This window comes from Mixophyes fleayi, chromosome 7 (assembly GCF_038048845.1).
Source record: "Mixophyes fleayi isolate aMixFle1 chromosome 7, aMixFle1.hap1, whole genome shotgun sequence".
Lineage (NCBI taxonomy): Eukaryota > Metazoa > Chordata > Amphibia > Anura > Limnodynastidae > Mixophyes > Mixophyes fleayi.
Window position 1 is genome coordinate 150,467,358 of NC_134408.1, and position 24,561 is coordinate 150,491,918.

At 42.7% G+C, this 24,561-nt stretch overlaps 1 protein-coding gene across 2 annotated transcripts in view; it reads left to right on the top strand.

Annotated features, from left to right (window-relative positions):
- PTPN4 (protein tyrosine phosphatase non-receptor type 4) overlaps nucleotides 1-24,561 on the top strand; it is an 87,167-nt gene that overhangs the window by 37,178 nt on the left and 25,428 nt on the right. For both annotated transcript variants that reach the window (XM_075181126.1, XM_075181125.1), the window contains 7 exons: nucleotides 1,604-1,691; nucleotides 6,559-6,647; nucleotides 9,852-9,915; nucleotides 11,924-12,096; nucleotides 17,915-17,983; nucleotides 23,170-23,304; nucleotides 24,523-24,561. The exon at nucleotides 24,523-24,561 is cut by the window's right edge and continues 120 nt beyond it. In XM_075181126.1, the coding sequence (XP_075037227.1) occupies nucleotides 1,604-1,691; nucleotides 6,559-6,647; nucleotides 9,852-9,915; nucleotides 11,924-12,096; nucleotides 17,915-17,983; nucleotides 23,170-23,304; nucleotides 24,523-24,561 (657 nt within the window). The remainder of the gene's footprint in view (nucleotides 1-1,603; nucleotides 1,692-6,558; nucleotides 6,648-9,851; nucleotides 9,916-11,923; nucleotides 12,097-17,914; nucleotides 17,984-23,169; nucleotides 23,305-24,522) is intronic.

The following is a 24,561-nucleotide window of genomic DNA, read 5'->3' on the forward strand; positions in this document are numbered from 1 at the left end:
GTGGGATAAACATTCCATTCCGTGGCTTCTATAAAACATGCAGACACACAACTCACAAATAGCTGCTTTATAAGCGTAAATAATTAACTTTTGCTCTCTGCTTTTATAGTTGCTGTAGGGTTATTATTCTTATTTTATTACAGTGTTTGTCCCCAATTATAAAGCACCTGGAATATGCTGGTGATCTATAAATAAAAATAACAAAAATAAGGTTAGACTTAAAATTGCAGTTTGTTCTCATTTTTTTGATACTCTGAGGATTGGCAAAAATAAATAAATAAAACAAATGTCGTTTGTTAAATTGTTTAATATAGTATCGCCCTGATCCTTTCTGTACATTTATTATAGACCACGGGTTATCAACTGTTGATTTTAACTTCTATTGTTCCATTTTTTATCCGTTTTATCTTGGATGTTTTATATAACTGTACTTTTTTTTTTTTTTTATATTGGGTGTTTTGAGTAAGTAGGTATTTCATATCTCTGGGTACACCCCCAATTATCACACAGTTGTATGTTTATGTGCAGCCCTTTATTAAGCTTCAACTATTTTGGGTTCGTTTATATACGTTTATATATAATATCAGAATCCAGCGTTTCCCACTGCTGAATACACATAATACTTACTGCGCTATAAGAACTCTGCGAATGATACGTTATATTCCGCAGTAACTGAGCGTGGTGATAGTCCTGGAACCTGTAGCGGTAACATTGGTGGGTTAGTTACCAGGCTCAACCCGCCTCCAGAAATGAGATTATCTTCACTGAGAATTACAGTATCAATTACATCACCTTCCAAATGTTGCTGCCATTGTGTCTGGACACGTGTGTAACAATGTCAGGATGGATGTGTCGAGAAGTAGAAGAGTCCTAATATATATATATATATATATATATATATATATATTATATATATATATATATATATATATTATATAATCTACTATATAAATGCCTAGTGGCGTGTGTGGAAAAAAAAAACAAGCTGCAGCGCCACCTGCTGGGCAGAGTTATACACTGACCTATATATTTCTTGAAGGAGAAGTGACAGTTGGGAGTGGTTGGTGGTTGCCGGGGGTGACAGTGGGGAGTTTTTAACACCTTAAGTAGCTTGATGAAGGATGTGGCGATGAAGATGAAGGATGAGGTGATGGAGAAAAATGATGAGGTGGAGACATGTGGACAAAACCACGTTAAAAAAGGGCGCTTGCGTCGGGAAGTAACGCTCTTCCCCTGTGGAGGCGTGGGCTAGGCTCAAATGCATGACAAGAACCTTTTTAACACCTTAAGTAGCTTGATTTGACTAGAATGCATGAGTATCATGCACGGGTTAACTTGTGTGTGTGTGTGTGTGTGTGTATGTATATATGTGTATATATATATATATATATATATATATATATATATATATATATATAATGTTATTATCTGTGGAATAATATTTCAAGTGTAATTAAAACTAATTATCTGTCACTCACTTTTGTTTTCCTATTAAATCACTGTTCTGGTTTTACTTATTACAACACATTAGGATTTCCTGTGTATCAGTAATATCAGTAATCCTGATGGTAGATGATGTGTTTTTGTTGTGTGTGTGTTTCAGGGGTCTGTCTCCAGCAGAGGCAGAGTTCAGTTACCTGAGTACCGCCCGCACCTTGGACCTGTATGGAGTGGAGCTACACTACGCCCGGGTCAGTAACTGCATCCTTCTCCCAGACAGTACTTGTTATATGTCTCCCACAACGTCACAGGGCAAGTTCATGTACTGTATCTGTAGGGTCACTTGTATCTCACTGATCCCCTTCATGCCTCCCTACGACCCCTTTTTAATAAATGAGAGCTACATTCACTGGTTATAGCTGTAGAGCTGTGTGTGGTGAAATAAACCATTTACTAAGATAATACAATGACAATATGTTACAACTTGACTATCGAGTACTAACAGCAGTAAATGGGGTTTAATATGGGGGGAGGTAGAGACCTATAACCAGGAATGGGAGCGGGTAATGAGTGTGGAGGAGAGACGCAGATATCGGGCAGAGAAAGGACGGAATGAACTGGGAGTCAAGGTGATGTCGGTGTAATGTTGTTTTTCGCCTTGTACGATGGTAGCAGTTTATTATATTGGATCTGGTGTAATACAGCAACCGACGCAGGGACTGACGAAACGGAGCCGCAGTAGAAAAACCTTTTACAGTTAAAACAAGTCTAGTTGCATTAACGTTGTGTCTTGTGTGAGATATGTGCGTGTTCTGGAGATGGTTCTTAGTTGTATGTAACAGGGTTTGGATACAGGTTGGATGTGAGCGCTACGGAATATGTTGGCGCTATATAAATAACTGATGATGATGATGTGGGGAACAAAGGTCATTTCTAAGTCCAGTATGACACCTAAGGGCTAGATTTACTAAGCTGCAGGTTTGAAAAAGTGGGAATGTCGCCTATAGCAACCAATCAGATTCTAGCTTTCATTTATTTAGTACCTTCTACAAAATGACAGCTAGAATCTGATTGGTTGCTATAGGCAACATTCCCACTTTTTCAAACCTGCAGCTTAGTAAATCTAGCCCCTAGACTGCGAGCTTGTGGTGTAGGGTCTGTTTTCATGTTGTCCGTAGAGTAGAGATGTCAGGTAAGTAGCTTTTATTCACTGGTGGGAAAATGATTGACATTTTGTTTAATTAAAATCCATAAAAATAAATAAATAAAGGCTACAGAAGAACTTATCGAATACGTATGTTGTGGGGACCGCAGCAATATTATGTAAACAAACCCTATAAAATATAAAACCTAACTCCAAGGGGGGTATTCAATTGTTAGCGTTAACGCTAACAAACGAGCGCTCAAAAAATCTTACCGTTAATACGGTAATTACTCGCGGAATTTCAGCTCGCCGCTCCCTGAGCGTCGAGCTGAAGTTACGCGAGTAAACTACCATATTAACGCTTTTTCGCGTAAACGGTAATATTTTTTGAGCGCTTGTTTTTCAGCATTAACGCTGACAATTGAATACCCCCCTAGTGTCCTGAAAATACTTCTCTGCCTGTGTCTGTAGTTTATAATGTCAGAGATATGCTGCTTCTGTGAGTGCCGAGTATACAGTTATTATTAGTGTTTAAATATAGGATTGTCCCTTTATAAATAGTTATTTTATACCTTGTTTCTGTGGATGTGACACTTTCTGGGTTACTTTGTTGTGTATATTTGTTTGCTGTGAGCAGCTGTTGTAATTTATAATCCTCCCTCTTTAATCTTTCCAGCAATTGCACTATCCCAATTATGTTTGTAAATCCACCTGACTGGTTGTGTTCATCGTACTTCTCACAAGTAGAAGACTGGATGGTTTATTCTTAATGCAGATGATGCTAAGAGTCTTGTTGTACAATATTTTGATGTGGCAGATAGTTAGATATATATACATTTATTCTATATCCATCTTCATTGGATGTGTCCCATCTATATTTTAAAGATCTCTTCCTTCACCTCCAGAACACACATGAGACTGATACTTGTATTGTGGGAGTTGTTTCTCCAAACTACGCGTTTCACAGTCAGTCGATCTTCCTGTGTTTAAATGGTTTTTTATCGGTCTTGTTTAATTATCCTTTGCTGATATAGAGGCTTCTGGTAACAGATTAATCTGATTTCAGTGTCCCATTGGTTTCTGTCAGTAATGAGTGATTTTATAGAGGAGTCTGATCCAATTTCTCCTATCTCTGTATATCAGACGTTTCAGCGGTTCCTGAACTGATTGCATATAGGATATATAAATGTGTATAATATTAGATGAAGTCATTCAGTACAATGTGGCTGGGTGCAGGCTGCTTTATAATGACAATGAATGTTGGTCACAGTGTTTGATGAAGTCATGTGCTTTATAGATATGACCTCTCCCTTCCCTATATCTCTTAGTGTCTGTTTACCTATTTAAAATCTCACCAGTGTGATGTTGAGTCTTTACATTTCCTCTTAATAACGGTCTAATGTTGCCCATCCATACAGACACTTGGGTGGTCCGTTTAGTAAAGTCATCCCAAATTGCACCATGTGTGAGCACAGAACCTTTGGCACTGCCAATCAGTCTAAGAGTGGCATCAACCAGATGTCTATCAGGACTGGTACAATTTTAGTAAACCTATACTCTGACTTGGCTTATGCTGCTTCCGCCTTTCCTGGCTGTTACGCTAGTAATCCCCCCACTGTAACTGACAGATGAGTGTATTTATTGGGGTGATGCACAGCACAGGTACATTATCTGTGGAAGCCTCAGTATGTAAATACATGATCACAATACAGCCTTATGACATTGGGGTACATTTTGTCCTCCTCAGCTTTATACACCAGAAGTTGAACATGGGACCTTTAAATATTTGGGCACCCTCCAGTGCAAAACGCTTCCTTTTTGACAAGCATTGAAAGGTGGGAAATTTAATTTAGGTTTGTCCCAAAACAGTGAGAGTGGCACGGACTGGATTACCACAGCGCAGGTTTATGCTCATTATAACTATCATGTCCTTATAGTATTACCGCCGAGCCTATTACACTGTGCGCCAACCCTCTTTTACTCTCTCCCTGCGCCGTCTTCCTCCTGCATCTGATGACAGCAGCGCGGTTCTCGCGGTGTAATTTGCGGCTTTTGGATGTAGTCGATCTAAAGTCACATAAGGATGCTAATTTCTGTATCAGATTCCCTTCCCACAGCTCCGTAACCTCGGTCAGAGAAATGTTCTCTGCAATATGTGGGGGATTCCTAAACAGGCTGCACCCCCCAATCTGCTTAGTGTTACACATGACTTGATCATCCTTATTTATGAAAGACAATTCCACCTGTGACTTATTAAGCTACAAATGATTAAAGTGTCTGTCATATAACGAGCATATGACCCAATTTACGATAGTCTTTTATTTTATTTTTTAACAGTATTGTGGAAAATGCTGTATAATGATGTTGTTCAGCTTTTTATTGTTAAATAAATCCCCCTATTGTGCAGTAGATAATCCACCTGTCTGGAACCTGAGGTGTCGTTATTGAGATCATGAAGATGTAAATTATAGTTCCCGCCGCGTTGTCTCACAATCTACACACATTTGCCAGCAGCTAGTAAAGGGGTTGTCCACCTTCAGGGGACTTTAGTTTGTTGGCCGGTACCCGCCGTCCTGCAGCTTTCCGTGTGTCATGTGACCAGGCTGATGGGTCTATCTCTCTGCATTAGATATAGTTGTATCCAGTGAGTGACTTTGTGTCCTTTCTCCGGTGATATAAAGACACCAAGCACAATAGTAAGGGAAGGAAAAAAAAGCGTTGTGCTTAGTAAAAGTTGCAGAGGCCGCATGCAGTATAATAAAATTATCAGAAGGTGGAGACCACGTTCATTAGACTGCAATTTGTATTGTAATAGCTGAGGTGACCATAGCAGCACCCAGTAATGTGAGTGGCGGATGTTGTACCAGATGAATTTATGGCTTTTTTATTCCTGTTTACTAAGAATTTGCTTATTTAATTGTAAAATCACTGGATTCACTGAGTGGGGTTTTATTTTCCCATCTACTATAATCCATCTGACTGCAGCATCTTCGTTAACCCCTTAGCGCTTGTACGCAAAGAGCCTTCCCGCGGTGCCAGCGGTTTTCATCTGTTTTACTTGTGTCTTGTGCACATTGATCGTCTTTGTTATAAATTTGACTTCAGTTTTTTGTTTTTACTTCAGTGAAAGTAGGTTCTGAATCCATTAATGTATTATAAATATATACCGTCCCCAAAAACTGGGACAAACCGTACTCCAAACACATGATTATATATACGCACCGTACCTCCTGCACGGACAATGCAATAAAAACGCTGCATTTAGGAAACTCCCATTAAACTGGTTATATCAACCAAGTAATACAGACTGTTATTTATTGCTGCTGTTTAACCCTCTTCCCCCTTTCGGGAGACATCTGACCTCTGATTCAGCAATTCCAGATTGCAAGCTCTTAATGCAGTCACTGTGAGGAGCTCTGCTAGGCAGTGTAATGAGGAGAATATCATATACACAGACGTGGTTATTCCTGCAGTCAATGTGAGGAGCACTGCCAGAGTAATGCCAGGGGCTGTGTGGAGAAACACAGACTTTTTTAATGTTTCTAGTAGGATTTGGGCATGATGCTCCGAATTATGGAAAAACACCTTTGTCCAGAAAAGCTACAAAATCTAATCATTCAGAATAATAGACCCCATATAACATCCATAGATGTATCCAGATGTACGTTAATTGTTAGTACACAACTACAGCATGATCACCCCCCAGATAGCTGGATCCCCAGATGTATTACCGCTGTCATACGCAGTGTTAGAACATCACTTTATTTAATCTTTGTGCAGAACCTTGTGTGTTGCTTTACCCATCGTCAGACAATGAAACTGATTGGTGCAATATGTAGCAGCTTTGTCACAGTAACGTGATCTTGTGTTGAAGACTTTTGCTGCGTTGCTGGTGAATAAATGTGATCATTTAAACTGCATGTTCTGTGTACTTCCAGGTCCGTGTTGTAACCGTGCGTGTTTTTGTGTTACAGGATCAAAGTAACAATGAAATCCTGATTGGAGTTATGTCAGGAGGAATTGTAATTTATAAAAACAGGGTACGCATTAACACCTTTCCATGGTAAGGAGATGACACTTTCTGCTTTTGTTGCATGGCTGCTGTTTTATTATGTTTTTATGTTATGTTTCGCTACTTTACCGTGAACAGTTACATCCAAAATATGGCCATAAGTATAAGATTGGCTACTTTACCAGCGATGTCTATCAGTCGTATCATCTCCTCTATAGTAATGTAAGTAGGAAAGGATAGATTGGGACAAGGAGCGACATCAAGAGGGGGAACAGCTGCTCTTGTGGGAACATAGAATCCGTAAGGACATTGTACATAGATTGTAAGATGCGGGTGATTCACCCTGTTCTTTACGGCCCTCGGAAAACTTTTTTCCGAATACAAAGTGTGATCTGGTTTGAGAGAAAGTTGCCGATGTCGGGGATCAGGGAGCCGCGTAAGAAACTGAGGTCTGAGAAGGATGAACTGTGAATGATGATTAGATTTGTAGTTGGATCTACAGGATGAGATATAACCCGGAGTTACATTCTAACGAGCATTTAAAGCAAAGAAAGGATTTGTATGGAGGGTTTTTTAGTTACGTGATAACGCTACAGCATTGAGGTTAACTTAAAGTGTACTTACCTTGGATCTGCACCTTACTTGATCCACTGGAGTCCCTGAAATAGTTGTTACCTTGTATATGCACCTCACTTATAACCTGATCCCCCGGAGTCACTAAAAGCGACCTTACCTTGGATGTGCACACCCCACCCCCTGATCGTGAGGTTCTCCGCTGAGTGTCACGGTCCCCCGCTGCACTCCTCTCTCCTCTTAACACTTGGCCTCTTTTAAGCTGGGCAAGTGCTGATGCCCCTCTCCAGGTATCTCCCCGTCCACATGAAGAGAAAGCGGACAGGGAAGGGCTATTATCTCCCTGTCTGTCTGTTTGGAAGAGCTTGAGCGGTAAGCTTTAAGGAGTTCGGACTTGGAATGCCCCATTCTGGTAATGCAGTGAGTGGCATCAGATGGAACCCCAGATGTAGAGCAGACTGGCGCAGTGCAGACTCGCAGTGTCCTCTTGATAAAGGCGGTAATGATGACAGCCAGAGATATGATTTGAGAGTGCCCAGACATAGCGCCTGTAACAAGCCTGGAATGTGATTAGGAGGAGTGAGAGCTGGCTCCCACCAGGAGACCTTATCTGATGTACTATTGGTAGTAGACTGAGAGAGAGCGCTGTGGATTATTATATGACTGTGGATTACTCAGTCGCCTGCTGTGGGAATTGGAATTTTTTTGCCCAGTTGGTTGCGGTGTCTCATTTTGTGGATTACAGTTTCATCATTGTGCCCTGTGGACTGTAATTTCATCGGCCTGCTCTCTGGATCATATATTATTCCCGTTACTTTGTGGCTGCCTTCTGTAGGACCCTCCCATCAGGGCACCTACATCCTGTGTCTGTTGTTAATTTAGTATTGTTGTAGACTGGCAGCACAGCTCGTATTCGGGTGTGATGGTGTCTCATCCATAGTGCCCCAGAGGGGCGAGTTATGCCAGATATATCTGTACATATACTGGAGAAGGACCGCCTGTCGCGCATGGGGAGAGGGCGGGGCTTGCAGACAATAAGCCGTATTATGTTTTTCAGAACATTACTTGTTGCATTACGGTGCCTTGATTTAGATTTTAAAACTTGTTTTCCATTGTGAATTTAGCACATTTTTAATGAAAGGGTTAGAATAACGAAGCATATATTATATAAACTGATATTAATTCTTGCCTTGTAGCTGGCAGGTTTGTGGTTAGTTGATTTTTTTTATTTTTTAATTATATTTTTTGTCATTTGAAGACCATGTTTCACTTATGAGAGAATATGACAACAAACTGATACTTTGTTTGGGAATTAGCATCCAGAGAAGTGGGATCACTGTATAGATACAAATCATTTGTCCATATGTGGAAGAGGCCGAGAATGAAGGAGAACCTGGTTTCTCTGGTAATAAACGTTTCCTCGGTCCGGCAGCTTCAGAGGAGCAGAATACATCAGGTTATAAATAAACTGGCTGAAGGTCACTGGATTCATAGAGGGCGATACAGCTGAAAAATGGGTCAAGGGGACATCACATCTGTGTCTCACAGTAACACTGGGGCCAGGCGTGAGCACAGTCACTCTGATGGACCTCCCCTAATATTACTGGGGGTGCTGTTATTTTCCCTCTTATTGCCTTTTCACAACTGAGTATTCTTAAAATAGTCTTAAAATTAAATTAATATTAAGATATTCTGTTTATTGGCCATAAAAAAAATACTTGGTAACTTTATCTTTTTAGGAAATTGTTTTTGGTCCCCCTGTTGAGTCCTTTTGGTCTTCACCATGTTGTTGGGTGTTCAAAATATATTCATGTATTCCTGACTTTCCCCAGTGGCTGTAATTACACACAATGCCCTTTATACTACATTACAGTGGGCCATTCACCAGCCAGCAGTGTCAGTTACTGTGATACTGCTGGGGACAGAACTACCTCCTGCAATATACTACATTACAGTTGGCGTTGCCATTCATCAGCCAGCAGTGTCAGTCACACTGATGCTGCTGGCTGGGGACAGAACTACCTCCTGCAATATACTACATTACAGTTGGCGTTGCCATTCACCAGCCAGCAGTGTCAGTCACTATGATACTGCTGACTGGGACAGACTTACCTTGGACAATATACTACATGACCAGTAGTAAGCTGGCAGTGGGTAGGGGGCTTCTTATAGCATGAATTGGAGATCATTAAAGTGATTAAAAAACAAAAACAAATGATCATCTGTTTACATTCAGTATTTTATTGATAATTCACAGTAAAATCGCCCAGGTCCTCTTTAAGTACATAATGTTTCAGATTGTCCTCTCTGCCCCAATCCAGTTTGTCACATTGTGTCAGTAATACTATTTAGAGTTGTGTTCCTCAATATACTATTACAAATTGTATTTTTCACTCCTCAGTAAACCCTGTTATTGGTAGGACTCTGCTTTTGATATATTAATTTTGTAAGGGCCACCCCCTTAACGCTGTTGTAGTGCGGGATGTGGTTTATGCGGTGTCGCAAGTCCCGAGTCTTTCTTAGTAACGTAGTCACAGCTGGGGTGAATCCGAGGTCCCGCTAATTATGTTACTCATGTAATCCCCCGACAGAAGCTGCTCCGACTGAAATATGAGAGCAGTGTGATACTTATTACTTGTTCCCTGTGCTTCTAACGGTTCATTCTGTCTTTTCCTTTTAAAGGTTGAAGATCGTAAAAATTTCATTCAAGTGCAAACAGTTTTTTATTCAGCTGAGGAAAGAGCTGGTGAGTGATACTGGGAACGCCTTTATACGGTTCAACCTGAGAACTAGGGTGGACCTAGAGCGCCTCATTACCATGTGCAGAGAAATGGAGGATTTCCTGGGGTTCCCCTGCACGAGAGAGTGATTATCAGATTATCTCTCAATGTCTGTTTCTGCTGTAGCTGGGGGATCCTCCCAGAGAACGATCACAATCTTCTGTCCCCTGTAACCTTCCCTAGACTACAATATATAACTACACAAATACACATTTTAGGACCAATTTCTGTGGGTGCAATCCCTCATACCAGTACCCAGAGCTAGCTCCCTGTTATATGAGGACATAGTACAAGGTTTCCTCTATGCTTGTAACATACATTGTTTTTCATTGTCATTCTGTTCCAGCAGATAAAGTAATATCTATCTGCATACAGAGCAGTCTATGCTTGTCACAGATGGCTTATATCTCATGATTGCTGAGAATTCTGGGAGGATTTGGCTGAATACTATGTAACCCAGTTAGTATAGTTATAATATCGCAGTATAGTTATAATATAGCAGTATAGTTATAGTGTAGTTATAATTTAGCAGTATAGTTATAGTATAGTTATAATATAGCAGTATAGTTATAATATAGCAGTATAGTTATAGTATAGTTATAATATCGCAGTATAGTATAGTTATAATATAGCAGTATAGTTATAATATAGCAGTATAGTTATAGTATAGTTATAATATAGCAGTTAGTATAGCTATAGTATAGTTATAATATAGCTGTATAGTATATTTATAGTATAGCTGATAGTATAGTTTATAATATAGCAGTATAGTTATAGTACAGTTATTGTATGGCAGTATAGATAGTTATAGTATAGCTGTTAGTATAGTTATAATATAATGGTATAGTATCGTTATAGTATAGCTGATAGTATAGTTATAATATAATGGTATAGTATAGTTATAGTATAGCTGATAGTATAGTTATAATATAACGGTATAGTATAGTTATAGTATAACTGATAGTATAGTTATAATATAGCAGTATAGTTATAATATAGCAGTATAGTTATAGTGTAGTTATAATATAGCAGTTAGTATAGCTATAGTATAGTTATAATATAGCTGTATAGTATATTTATAGTATAGCTGATAGTATAGTTTATAATATAGCAGTATAGTTATAGTACAGTTATTGTATGGCAGTATAGATAGTTATAGTATAGCTGATAGTATAGTTATAATATAATGGTATAGTATAGTTATAGTATAGCTGATAGTATAGTTATAATATAACAGTATAGTTATAGTATAGCTGTTAGTATAGTTATAATATAATGGTATACTATAGTTATTGTATAGCAGTATAGATAGTTATGATATATATGTTAGTATAGTATAATTATGGTGTAGCTCTTAGTATAAATAGTTATGGTATCGCTGTTAGTATAGTTTATCTATTGCCAAATCGCAGCCCTGATTGTCATCTAATTGTTACTAACTGATTTGGATCATGATTGACGTTCTGCAGCTATTTGTGACCAGTTTGGTTGGAATCACCATCATCATTTATTTAGATAGCGCCAGCATATTCCGTAGCGCTTTACAATTGTAATTGCTGTACATATGGGATACAAGGAGTTTTGTTGATTTGGCAGAAGGAGTGTTTATTGCTGACAAGGAATTCTCTGCAGATATCAGCAATTATCAGTGATGTAAGCGAGGTTAATGGGAACCTTTTTAAATAAATATATATATATATATATATATATATATATATATATATATATATATATATATATATATATATATATATATCCAAAAACGTTACATTATTTAAGTCAGCAGATCAGAATTTTCCAGGCACCGTGGGAGCGATGGTTCTGATGGACTGTAAGTGATCACAGCTAATATGTCCGAATCTCATCTGAAACAAAGTGAAAAGTGCAAATGTGACCATATATAGTGCGTTCGATTCTTCTTCTGTTTCTTGCTGGACTCACGTGATCCCTGACTGACGTTTCATCTGCTTTCAGAATGAATACCGGGAGACTGTGCTGGGGTTTAACATGGTGAATTATAGAGCGTGTAAAAACGTGTGGAAGACGTGTGTAGAGCATCACACTTTCTTTCGCCTGGACTCCCCGCTGCCACCTCACAAGAACTTCTTTGCTCATTATTTTACTCTGGGCTCCCGGTTCCGGTACTGGTAAGTGCCAATACAATCTTGTCATTCTGATATGTATCTTGTGTAGTCTCTCATTAGTTTAAGGTTCTACCCATATTAACCCATGATATCACAGCACTATTTTTGCCTCCAGCGACCAGAGCTAGTTACACATGGTGGAATTTGGTTGGTTAGTTTGGGTAATTTATGGCCACACGCAGCAGTGTATGTAGGCTCCAAAACATCACTATTTATCATACGCAATCCAGGAAAATCCAGTCAAACAATGACTAACAAGGCAGTAGAACAACCCGATCAATGCTATCAGTCCACCTGTGTAACCGAGTTTAAGATGCAGTTGGTTGGCGGCCATATTGAATGAGCGGATCCTGTGTATATGGGCACCCGGGTAGAGGAGCTCTAGGTACAAGCAGCCTGGCATCCAGACACACTATAGGCCTGCTCACACTTCTCACTCTGCATTGCCGTTTCTGGAACGGTGAATGTTACAATATCTCCTCCCTGTTCCCTACACACAGAATATGCCGGTGAGCGGGGTCTTACACATAGAATATGCCAGTGAGCGGGGTCTTACACATAGAATATGCCGGTGAGCGGGGTCTTACACATAGAATATGCCGGTGAGCGGGGTCTTACACATAGAATATGCCGGTGAGCGGGGTCTCGCACACAGAATATGCTGGTGAGCAGGGTCTTACACATAGAATATGCCGGTGAGCGGGGTCTTACACACAGAATATGCTGGTGAGCAGGGTCTTACACATAGAATATGCCGGTGAGCGGGGTCTTACACACAGAATATGCCGGTGAGCGGGGTCTTACACATAGAATATGCCAGTGAGCGGGGTCTTACACATAGAATATGCCGGTGAGCGGGGTCTTACACATAGAATATGCCGGTGAGCAGGGTCTCGCACACAGAATATGCCGGTGAGCAGGGTCTTACACATAGAATATGCCGGTGAGCGGGGTCTTACACATAGAATATGCCGGTGAGCGGGGTCTTACACATAGAATATGCCAGTGAGCGGGGTCTTACACATAGAATATGCCGGTGAGCGGGGTCTTACACATAGAATATGCCGGTGAGCAGGGTCTCGCACACAGAATATGCCGGTGAGCAGGGTCTTACACATAGAATATGCCGGTGAGCGGGGTCTTACACATAGAATATGCCGGTGAGCGGGGTCTTACACATAGAATATGCCGGTGAGCGGGGTCTTACACACAGAATATGCCGGTGAGCGGGGTCTTACACATAGAATATGCCAGTGAGCGGGGTCTTACACATAGAATATGCCGGTGAGCGGGGTCTTACACATAGAATATGCCGGTGAGCGGGGTCTTACACATAGAATATGCCGGTGAGCGGGGTCTCGCACACAGAATATGCTGGTGAGCAGGGTCTTACACATAGAATATGCCGGTGAGCGGGGTCTTACACACAGAATATGCCGGTGAGCGGGGTCTTACACATAGAATATGCCAGTGAGCGGGGTCTTACACATAGAATATGCCGGTGAGCGGGGTCTTACACATAGAATATGCCGGTGAGCAGGGTCTCGCACACAGAATATGCCGGTGAGCAGGGTCTTACACATAGAATATGCCGGTGAGCGGGGTCTTACACATAGAATATGCCGGTGAGCGGGGTCTTACACATAGAATATGCCGGTGAGCGGGGTCTTACACATAGAATATGCCGGTGAGCGGGGTCTTACACATAGAATATGCCGGTGAGCGGGGTCTTACACATAGAATATGCCGGTGAGCAGGGTCTCGCACACAGAATATGCCGGTGAGCAGGGTCTTACACATAGAATATGCCAGTGAGCGGGGTCTTACACATAGAATATGCCGGTGAGCGGGGTCTTACACACAGAATATGCCGGTGAGCGGGGTCTTACACATAGAATATGCCGGTGAGCGGGGTCTTACACACATAATATGCCGGTGAGCAGGGTCTCGCACACAGAATATGCCGGTGAGCAGGGTCTTACACATAGAATATGCCGGTGAGCGGGGTCTTACACATAGAATATGCCGGTGAGCGGGGTCTTACACACAGAATATGCCGGTGAGCGGGGTCTTACACATAGAATATGCCGGTGAGCGGGGTCTTACACACAGAATATGCCGATGAGCAGGGTCTTACACATAGAATATGCCGGTGAGCGGGGTCTTACACACAGAATATGCCGATGAGCAGGGTCTTACACATAGAATATGCCGGTGAGCGGGGTCTTACACATAGAATATGCCGGTGAGCAGGGTCTTACACACAGAATATGCCGGTGAGCAGGGTCTTACACATAGAATATGCCGGTGAGCGGGGTCTTACACACAGAATATGCCGGTGAGCAGGGTCTTACACACAGAATATGCCGGTGAGCGGGGTCTTACACATAGAATATGCCGGTGAGCGGGGTCTTACACATAGAATATGCCGGTGAGCGGGGTCTTACACATAGAATATGCCGGTGAGCGGGGTCTTACACATAGAATATGCCGGTGAGCGGGGTCTTACACATAGAATATGCCGGTGAGCGGGGTCTTACACATAGAATATGCCGGTGAGCGGGGTCTTACACACAGAATATGCCGGTGAGCGGGGTCTTACACATAGAATATGCCGGTGAGCGGGGTCTTACACATAGAATATGCCGGTGAGCGGGGTCTTACACATAGAATATGCCGGTGAGCGGGGTCTTACACATAGAATATGCCGGTGAGCGGGGTCTTACACATAGAATATGCCGGTGAGCGGGGTCTTACACACAGAATATGCCGGTGAGCGGGGTCTTACACACAGAATATGCCGGTGAGCGGGGTCTTACACACAGAATATGCCGGTGAGCGGGGTCTTACACATAGAATATGCCGGTGAGCGGGGTCTTACACATAGAATATGCCGGTGAGCGGGGTCTTACACATAGAATATGCCGGTGAGCGGGGTCTTACACATAGAATATGCCGGTGAGCGGGGTCTTACACACAGAATATGCCGGTGAGCGGGGTCTTACACATAGAATATGCCGGTGAGCGGGGTCTTACACATAGAATATGCCGGTGAGCGGGGTCTTACACACAGAATATGCCGATGAGCGGGGTCTTACACATAGAATATGCCGGTGAGCGGGGTCTTACACATAGAATATGCCGGTGAGCGGGGTCTTACACATAGAATATGCCGGTGAGCGGGGTCTTACACATAGAATATGCCGGTGAGCGGGGTCTTACACATAGAATATGCCGGTCTTACACACAGATTTGATTTAGCTTCTTGTAAAGCTCTGTGGATCTGCAAACAGGAGACACTGTCCTTTCACTAATATAATGTTGCACATAGCAATAGATTAGTCTGAGCTGCTTGTATAGTGTAACACACTCCTAGATAACGGGTTTGTCTGGACATGTTATCTTTTTATAATTTGTATTCCGTGCTAGTTCTTGGGGGAGGATCAAGCTTTAGGCAAATAACTTTATTGTTGATGGTGAACTGTTCCTACTTATCTTTCTTGTGGTCGGGATATATTTTTAGCTTCGTCTTGTTCCACTCAAAAGAAACTTTTTTTTTTAAGCCATAACACATATGATACGTTAATTAGCTGCCATGTTTCTGCAGACGTCCGGCCCTCATCCCACGTCACGGACTTCGGGTGCTGTTTCAGGAGCCCGCAGCCTAATATTTCCTATCTCCTTAACTTGTTTAATTTTCATTTTCATTTTGGGGAACTTTTGTTAACGTTTGACCGTTTCAGTCCCTTGTTGTGTAGCGTTAGTCCTATGTCTATAGAAGTGTCCTGTGCCTGTACCCCCTGTGTACCCCCACACTGTGCATGGCGCTGACAGCTGAGGATAATGATAAAATTGCAGCTTTCACAATATATATGTTCCCTGGTCTCCGCCACAAGCAGCCCCTAATCCCTGACTTGCGATACCACTGCTGGAGGAGAAGGGGCTATTTTTAGAGGTCTGGCCGGCGCCTCTGTACCTGAATATATAAAACAAATTTACCAAGTGCTGCCTTCCCCTCTGATGGCCCGAAGATCTCTGACAGATCCAGTTCCACCCTGGTCTCCTGCCCTCGTCCCCTCCATTCATGATGGTGTCCGATATTTCACTTCTAGTTGACAGGCTCAAGTGTGCTGGCAAACCGTCCGTTTCTAAAAATTGTCTGAGCCACATCTTGGCTCTCAAATCTGTTCACATCTGTCTCCAGTATTCCTCATGTAACCTCTCGATCAGTAGAGAGGACACTTCCAGCCCCCAACTGAAACATGAGACCTGGCTGAGCTCAATTCGCCTGCTCTCAGCTCCCTTAAACCAAGGCTAAAGTTTTTGTTTGTTTGTTTTTTACATTTTTTTTATTTTGTATTTAACTTTTTGGTTGACATATCCCAGAATAGAGATGTAACCCTTTCAGTCTTGGTAAAATAAACACCTATAAATGTTTTTATTCTGTGGTGTTAACCATCGCTGCAGAGCTGTACGGTGACGTGGAGGTAGCTCTGACCCTTCTTCCGGCTGTATTTCTTCTTACGCTTTTAAAGGGACACCGTCCTCAGCAGTTTTATTATTGGAGTTGCAGCTGTTTTTCTTTTAGTTCCTTATTCCCTCTGTCTGTCAGTGCCAGGCGCTGGTGATTATAGCTTATCTCTGATTACTGATAGTGATGTCTGTGGCAGTAGCGCTCAGCCTTTCGGTCTAGCTGTGGCCCCAGGCACCATGGTGTGATTGTCATGGAACCCTAAAAAGGTTCCCAATAGATTGTATGTCTGACATGTAATGTATCCCCGTAGAGATTATTGCGTGAGTTCCACTACATGTCACATACATGATAAATTGAGATCAGTCAATAAGGAAGAGAAGTATCAACATTAACTGTTCTTGATACATAGTAGCAGACCGTGCACTATACTGCTAGTACACACATTATACATGGAGGGTGGTGTGTGCTGCAGGCAGTGGCTGCGTATTCCTGGTGTTCTCGTAGAGGCAGCAGCAGCCGTGACAGGATGGGGTCCGGCTCGTTATTAATAGCCGCTCTCTAGTCCTAGAGATCCCGGAGTCTGAGCCTCAGACCTGCTACAGTGTGTTATGCTGAGATCCTGTGTCAGGGTGTAATTCAATCACAGCCACTCATCTTCCCCCACCGCTGGGTCTGATCACGGTGAGCCTGGATTCTCTATCAGGATTTGGGTTTTGTGGCCACGTACACTGTAATATCACTGACGATATAGCAATGTGTGGCAAGCTTTACATTATATGAGTTGCACTATTTCTGTGTCTCTTCCATTCTGCTTTGGGGAGATTAAATCTTCCATCGGAATCACTGATTTCTATGGGGAGACACCGGTGCCTTTCAGGGACGCTGTGGGTGGAGTTGTCTCTTCACCAATCCCTGACATCTGTCCTGGACAGACACCCATACTCGTTACATGGCCAGCGATCCCTTCTCCGCCAATATTATCGTCTGCGCGGACGTAGTCAGTGTTTGCTGAGAACGGTTGGTATTATTTTCTATATTCAGTTACTCTGAGCCAGCCGTTTCAGCTGTATTCAAACTACAAATACTAGCCTTCAGCTGGCAGGACATGCTGTGACATGTAGTTCCACAACACCTAAAGAGCCACAGGTTGCCGTAGTCTTTGCAGGGCGGCCGTTGTTATTTAAATAAATGTTATGTTTGCAGTAGGTTTTCTGCTGTGGAAACTGATTTTAAAATGGTTTCCTTGTCTGGTATAAGTTACTTGTTACATGTTACATCACTGTGTAATTACTACATCACCCAATGGTCATAAATACAAGATAATCATATTACGTCCTGTCTTTGCAGCGGGCGGACGGAGGTGCAGTCTGTACAGTATGGAAAGGAGAAGGCCAATAAGGATCGGGTGTTTGCAAGGTAAGTTATACATGTGCCGCTATATAAAGGATCCCACACAACAACACTGTGTTTATGGCTTGGCCAGAGATCTGTATTTAGCTCCACATGGGACGGTCAAACAAAGAAATAAACGGTTTATGCTCCTCGATGTCAGATCTCAGTGTTCTCTGATCCTACATCTGTGCTGAGGTTTTGTTTTCTATCTGAAATCACCACATAAGTCATAAGACCGTGTTTTCCCAATACCAAGAGCTGAAAATAGTCTTGTTTATTCATTTTTATGGTTAGTTTCAATTTTAGATTTCCCCTTTTCAGTGTTTGAGTCATTTCACCCAGGCCCTCAATGTTATCATTGTCTGCGATACAAATGTCACCGCGGAGCCCCGGATCTACTGGGGCAGTAGCACAAATCGTACCTTCTTTAGTCTCCATCTTTCACACGACTTCACACACACACACACACACACACACACTCGCACAATCTCACAGAAACACACTCATACTCACAGAAACACACTCATACTCACAGAAACACACTCATACTCTCACGCAGACCCACACTCAGACACACTCATACCCACACAGACAGACACTCACACACACACACTCATACTCATACGCACAGACACACTTACAGCAACGCCGGGTATGAAATGGTTCCTGCGTACAGATAATTTCTGGGGGCTGCTTCGAGTGTCCGGCTTCTGCTTTTACTCAGACTGAAGACATGGATGTAAATACGTTTGTAGCATCGTATAAATCACAGATCCATATCATCATCATCATCATCATTTATATAGCGCCACTGATTCTGCAGCGCTGTACAGAGAACTCGCTCACATCAGTCCCTGCCCCATTAGAGCTTACAGTCTAAATTCCCCTAACATACACACACAGACTAGGGTCAATTTGTTAGCAACCAATTAACCTACCAGTATGATAAACTCCAGAGTGTGTTATTCTTATCTTTCTTACATCAGCCGGCAGCATATGTGGTTCTCGTACATAATAATATATTTATTTATGAGAACTGTAATTGGCTGTTACCAAAGCGATTACCCCATAATTAAATATCTATATTTGTATTTTGTTTAATCTATCTATATTGTTTTATCTATATCTAATCTAGGTTTCAGCAGTATTACATGTCCTAAAAGTTAAATTTAAACACAGTTCTACTAAAAGTTCTACTGTTACTTAGGCCGTCCTCTGGGTTCTTGTTACAGGTCAGGATTTCTAGATAACCCTGTTTCTTTATATGAGCGTCCAGGATCAGTCATTTCCCTTATCTGTGTGATATGCTTAAATCCTGGCTCGTTCCTCTCGCTCTCCGTCCTCTTACTGATTGTACATTTACTGCTCCCGTTCTTTGGGCGGGGTTTTGTGAAGAGTTTAAGCTCCTGCTCTGTTAACTATTTAACGTCCGCGCTCACTGTGACAATGGGGAGATTGTTTACGTTTATTCTGACTGATGTATATACATTATATTTAGCTTGTCAGACTACGCTCATTACTAAGACAACCTCCAGAAAAAGAAGCTGCATTTTGTAGACCCAACATACAGACAACATACAGAGAGACGTTTTCAGTCTTCACCTAGTTTCTTGCCCATGGAAACTTCAAGCACCATAACGTCATCAGACCAGTTTCAGCCAACAGGTGGCAGTGACGCGACACTGGAAGGATTCAATGAGTTCTGCGATGTACAGCGCTAGCTGCCCCCTGCGAGCGTTCAACACTGCTCCCCTCTAGGTTAGTATCTGGAGGATGAGTGGGCTGATCAGCCAGAAGTCACCTATCTGCTTATGTGGCTAGTGGTCTCCCCATGGCGGGAACCCAGGGGCCTAAAACAAGATTTCACTTTGCCCAGCAAGATTATTGAAATGAGCTAAAGATCGGACATTCCGCACCGCGCTTGGGGCTGCTGCACACAGGAGAACTACGCTGATTTTACTGCACAAAACGACTTTAATTTTTCACCAGTTCATAGCTGGCAGCCTTCAGGTCTCACCCTATCATCTCCATGTGTCTGAGAATGGCATTTCCAGTCGCACATCGATTAATATAATAACAAGCTTCACACACACACGTTCACATGTAATACAGACAGTCCCGGTGTCCCCTCACTCTCAGGACACGTGTAATACAGACAGTCCCGTTGTCCGCTCACTCTCGGGACACGTGTAATACAGACAGTCCCGTTGTCCGCTCACTCTCGGGACACATGTAATACAGACAGTCCCGGTGTCCCCTCACTCTCAGGACACGTGTAATACAGACAGTCCCGTTGTCCGCTCACTCTCGGGACACGTGTAATACAGACAGTCCCGTTGTCCGCTCACTCTCGGGACACGTGTAATACAGACAGTCCCGTTGTCCGCTCACTCTCGGGACACGTGTAATACAGACAGTCCCGGTGTCCCCTCACTCTCGGGACACGTGTAATACAGACAGTCCCGGTGTCCCCTCACTCTCGGGACACGTGTAATACAGACAGTCCCGGTGTCCCCTCACTCTCGGGACACGTGTAATACAGACAGTCCAGGTGTCCCCTCACTCTCGGGACACGTGTAATACAGACAGTCCCGGTGTCCCCTCACTCTCGGGACACGTGTAATACAGACAGTCCCGGTGTCCCCTCACTCTCGGGACACGTGTAATACAGACAGTCCCGGTGTCCCCTCACTCTCGGGACACGTGTAATACAGACAGTCCCGGTGTCCCCTCACTCTCGGGACACGTGTAATACAGACAGTCCCGGTGTCCCCTCACTCTCGGGACACGTGTAATACAGACAGTCCCGGTGTCCCCTCACTCTCGGGACACGTGTAATACAGACAGTCCCGGTGTCCCCTCACTCTCGGGACACGTGTAATACAGACAGTCCCAATAAATGAGGCTAAACCGAGCAGTATTTTAAACACAAAGGTGTCATTTAACGAAACGTGTAAGAGGAAGATATTGGAGTTTGATAAGATATTTGCGCTGTGGCTCACTTTGCTCACCTGAGCGCTTGCAGATCGCGGTGGGGAGTGTACACATCCACGCGGATATCTATCGGCTTCTGCAGGAGACCACTAAGCAGGAAATGGGAGTTTTACTCCACTCGCTGTGGTTCTGATTGTGGTGGAGACTTTATGATAGAAAAATCACTTTTTAGCCCCATAAAACAATGGCCGTGTGTTCAGATCGCCCTGTTGCTGCGTGTTACTCACTTGGTTCCCTGCGGTTGTTGTGTGACTATCACCGTGTCCTGCCGCCTGATTCTGTAGTTACCACATTCACACCCGCCGGGCATCTGGTGTCCGTTCTGTGTGACTGGTTGCTGGAGATCACCGAGGTGAACTGGGAAATCACAGAGGGCAATGGAACTCATTCAGCTTTGAGTCCTACGGCAGTGAAAGGGTTAACAAACCCAATTCTCCCCCCTCATTTAACACAGGGGAGGGGGGGGGGGGTGCAGTGTGCAGCCGCTTCTGGCAAGCAGGAGGTTAATTGCTGTGATTAGGCATTCAACCTTGTGGTAAACTTCTAAGCGACTTGCCGGGCTTAACAGGAAATGCAGAAGAAAACCAACGAGTGGGTGGGTCCCTGGCTTTCAAAAGTGTTTATTAGAGTCACAAAAACCTAATATTACGCCGAGCCGCTGAATGCCGGGCCTGTCATGCAGCCTTATTGCATGTTCGGCTCACGCTGAGCCTGTCAGGTGAGTCCTTGACGCGAGAGACGGTTCCATCCGTGTAATTATATCTCCCCACGATCCCGCTGCCATATTTAGGGGCTCTTACTTGTATTACTGAGCGACAGTACATGACAGGATGCGAAGCGGGTGTCTGTAATTATTATACAGTGTGATTGTACAGAGAAAGTGATGACACACATGGGCAGTGATAATTGGCCTCCATCAAACGACTATTGGTCATAGGTGGCTATCTTGTAGATCGGGAGATGGAATTAATATTTGGTTTAGATACTAGTCAAGAAAGTTGATCTGTGAAGTGTTTGTGAAGTGTTTGTGTGTGTTTCTTTCATTCTGTCTTACCTGCGTTTGCCTAGCGCGACGTGTAGATTATTTCGAAGAGGAAGGCATTTTTAGTTTGACTGCAGCGTGCGTTGCCTGAGGGGTAATGATGGCGGCATGTATTAATATCCCTCATTACCTCACCAAGGTGCATCTTTACAGAGTTTGACAAAGATACAATGTTCATGCCAGTATTGCTGTGTTTGTATAGTGGGTGGATAAAAGTAACGTTTAGAAAAATGAACGTACTGCCTGCACACAGACACGGTTATTTTGTGCTCAGAATTCGTGCTCACGTGAATGTACCATGTCAGTTCACTACTAGATGGTGACCTGATTGTGAATACAGTAATAGACAGTGAGCTGATTGTGGTATGCCACACAATTTACCTCATGCCGTCTTTGATGATGCGGCACCGAGTGAGTTGTTGCTGCATTGACGCGACTGTCAACTCTCAAAATGGCCGCCTCCTCTAGGAGACTGATGCACCTCAGTAGTTTTGGGAGTGCGTCTGTTTGAGGACTATTCACTGGAATGGAAATAAAGATATCAGAGATGTGGGCTAAATAGAGATTTTGTCACACTTTATATAGAACTCACTGAGTCGGGCAGATGATTTCTGTCACACTTTGGTATTTAAAAAAAAAAAAAAAAGTGCAACTTGGATTATAGTAAATTATCCAGTAAAAATAAATGTCATTGGTTATTTGCTGAAACTGTTTACATTTAATTTCTTATACAGGCTTAAGTACAGTACATATTTCCTCATGATCCACACACAACTATTATAGAATGAAATAATTACATTTAGAAACTGTCTCCTTAAATTTACGTGTATGTTTATCCATTGTTAAGATATTTTTTCCCGTCCTCTTACATCTATGTGTAATGTTCAAACTTTAGAAAGTGTAAAAGAAAGTTGTGTGTCGGTGAGTGTGTAGGTGAGTGTGTCGGTGAGTGTGTCGGTGAGTGTGTCGGTGAGTGTGTAGGTGGGTGTCGGAGGCCCAGAGGCCGGAGTTTGACACATCAAACACGGTGCGCGGCTGAGGGCACCAAGATGACAGTGTGTGGTTTACACTTACAATGCTGACAATTGTTTGGTTATATCATGAAAGTAGTTGCTGTGTTTCTGTAGTAAGTGGGAGAGTTGCGTATCTGATAGAAGCTTGTTTTCCTTACCAGGTCCCCAAGTAAACCGCTATCGCGTAAACTGGTCAGCGACATGGACTGGGAGGTGGTGAGCAGGAACTCGCTGTCTAACGAAAGACTGGAGACCCAGAGTCTGCCGTCTCGTTCCCCCCCTGGGACCCCCAACCAGTAAGTATCCTGTTTCTTGCCGGTCTGTGTGTCACGTGGGTGTTACTGGTTTACTCCATGTTCAGACTAAACCGCGATAAATACAAATGTTTGTTATCTTCAGTCCGGCACTCGTGCAATAGAGTGGTGAGTGCTCCTGGACAGAAGGGGCCGGCCCTCGACAACTCAGATCAGACTCTGACAACCAGAATACACGTACATAGCAGTGGGTGCAGAAGGTTCAAGAAAATCACGAATTGCAAATTGTTTTGCTATAAATGAATAATCAGATAGTATAAGGTTAGAATTACTTTGAGAGTTGATTTAAAGGAAAACTTTAAGGACCGCTAAACTCTTAAACAGAAATTTCCAGCTATGATTCATGAGGGTAAAACACATTGGGCCTGTTTCATTAAGGAAAGTAAAGCAAAAAAAAAAAAAAAAAGTCACTTTGCAAAACCTTGTTGAATTAGAGGGGGAGGTAGATTTAAAATGTGAGGACAGATTTATAGTTTGGGTAGGACATGTCCTAGATCAATTTTAAATTTCAGTGCAAAAATAAAGCTATCAAGTATTTGTTTGCTGCAAGTATACACTAGTATTACAATGCAGCTCTGAATCCATCAATACACACAGTGCAGCAAATCAAGTATGTCAGTCACTCACTGTCTGCTCACTTGGAGAAGCTCCTCCCTCCTAAAACGGATGCCTGCTGCCGAGGATCGACTGAGATCATGGTGGATATATTTAGTTGCATATAAATACTCCGGTTATTTCATGTGTTCAGCTCTGTAATACACAGTCTCTCATATGCATTGATGGTAAATAATGGTTTTACCTGCTCTTTAAGTAAATTTAAATGAATTGCTGTATGTTAGACAGTATTTTATAGCTATGCACATTTACACATTTTCTCACATGCATCAATTGTGATGCCCATGACAATCTGTGTCCATGTATGTGATCCTGTAATTGACATTGTGTAGTAAGAGCGAAGCCGTTTCCATGACAACTCTCTAACTGCTGTGATTTGGTTATTTTAAAAAAATGGCTTTGCCAGCTAACTGCAGGTCAGACAATCTTTGTGACATCCTTTGCAGCCTAATACTAGGGGAAGATTCCAAGACTCATATGAACGTAATTATTTTATCTTATTGTAAAGAATTTTCCTGTTTGTATTTTTATTGGAAAGTGTTTCGTATCCCGGACACTTTCTAACCACATTGTTTTTAAATGTAGCCGGAACTCAGCATATACTCAGGAGAGGACACGGCTGCG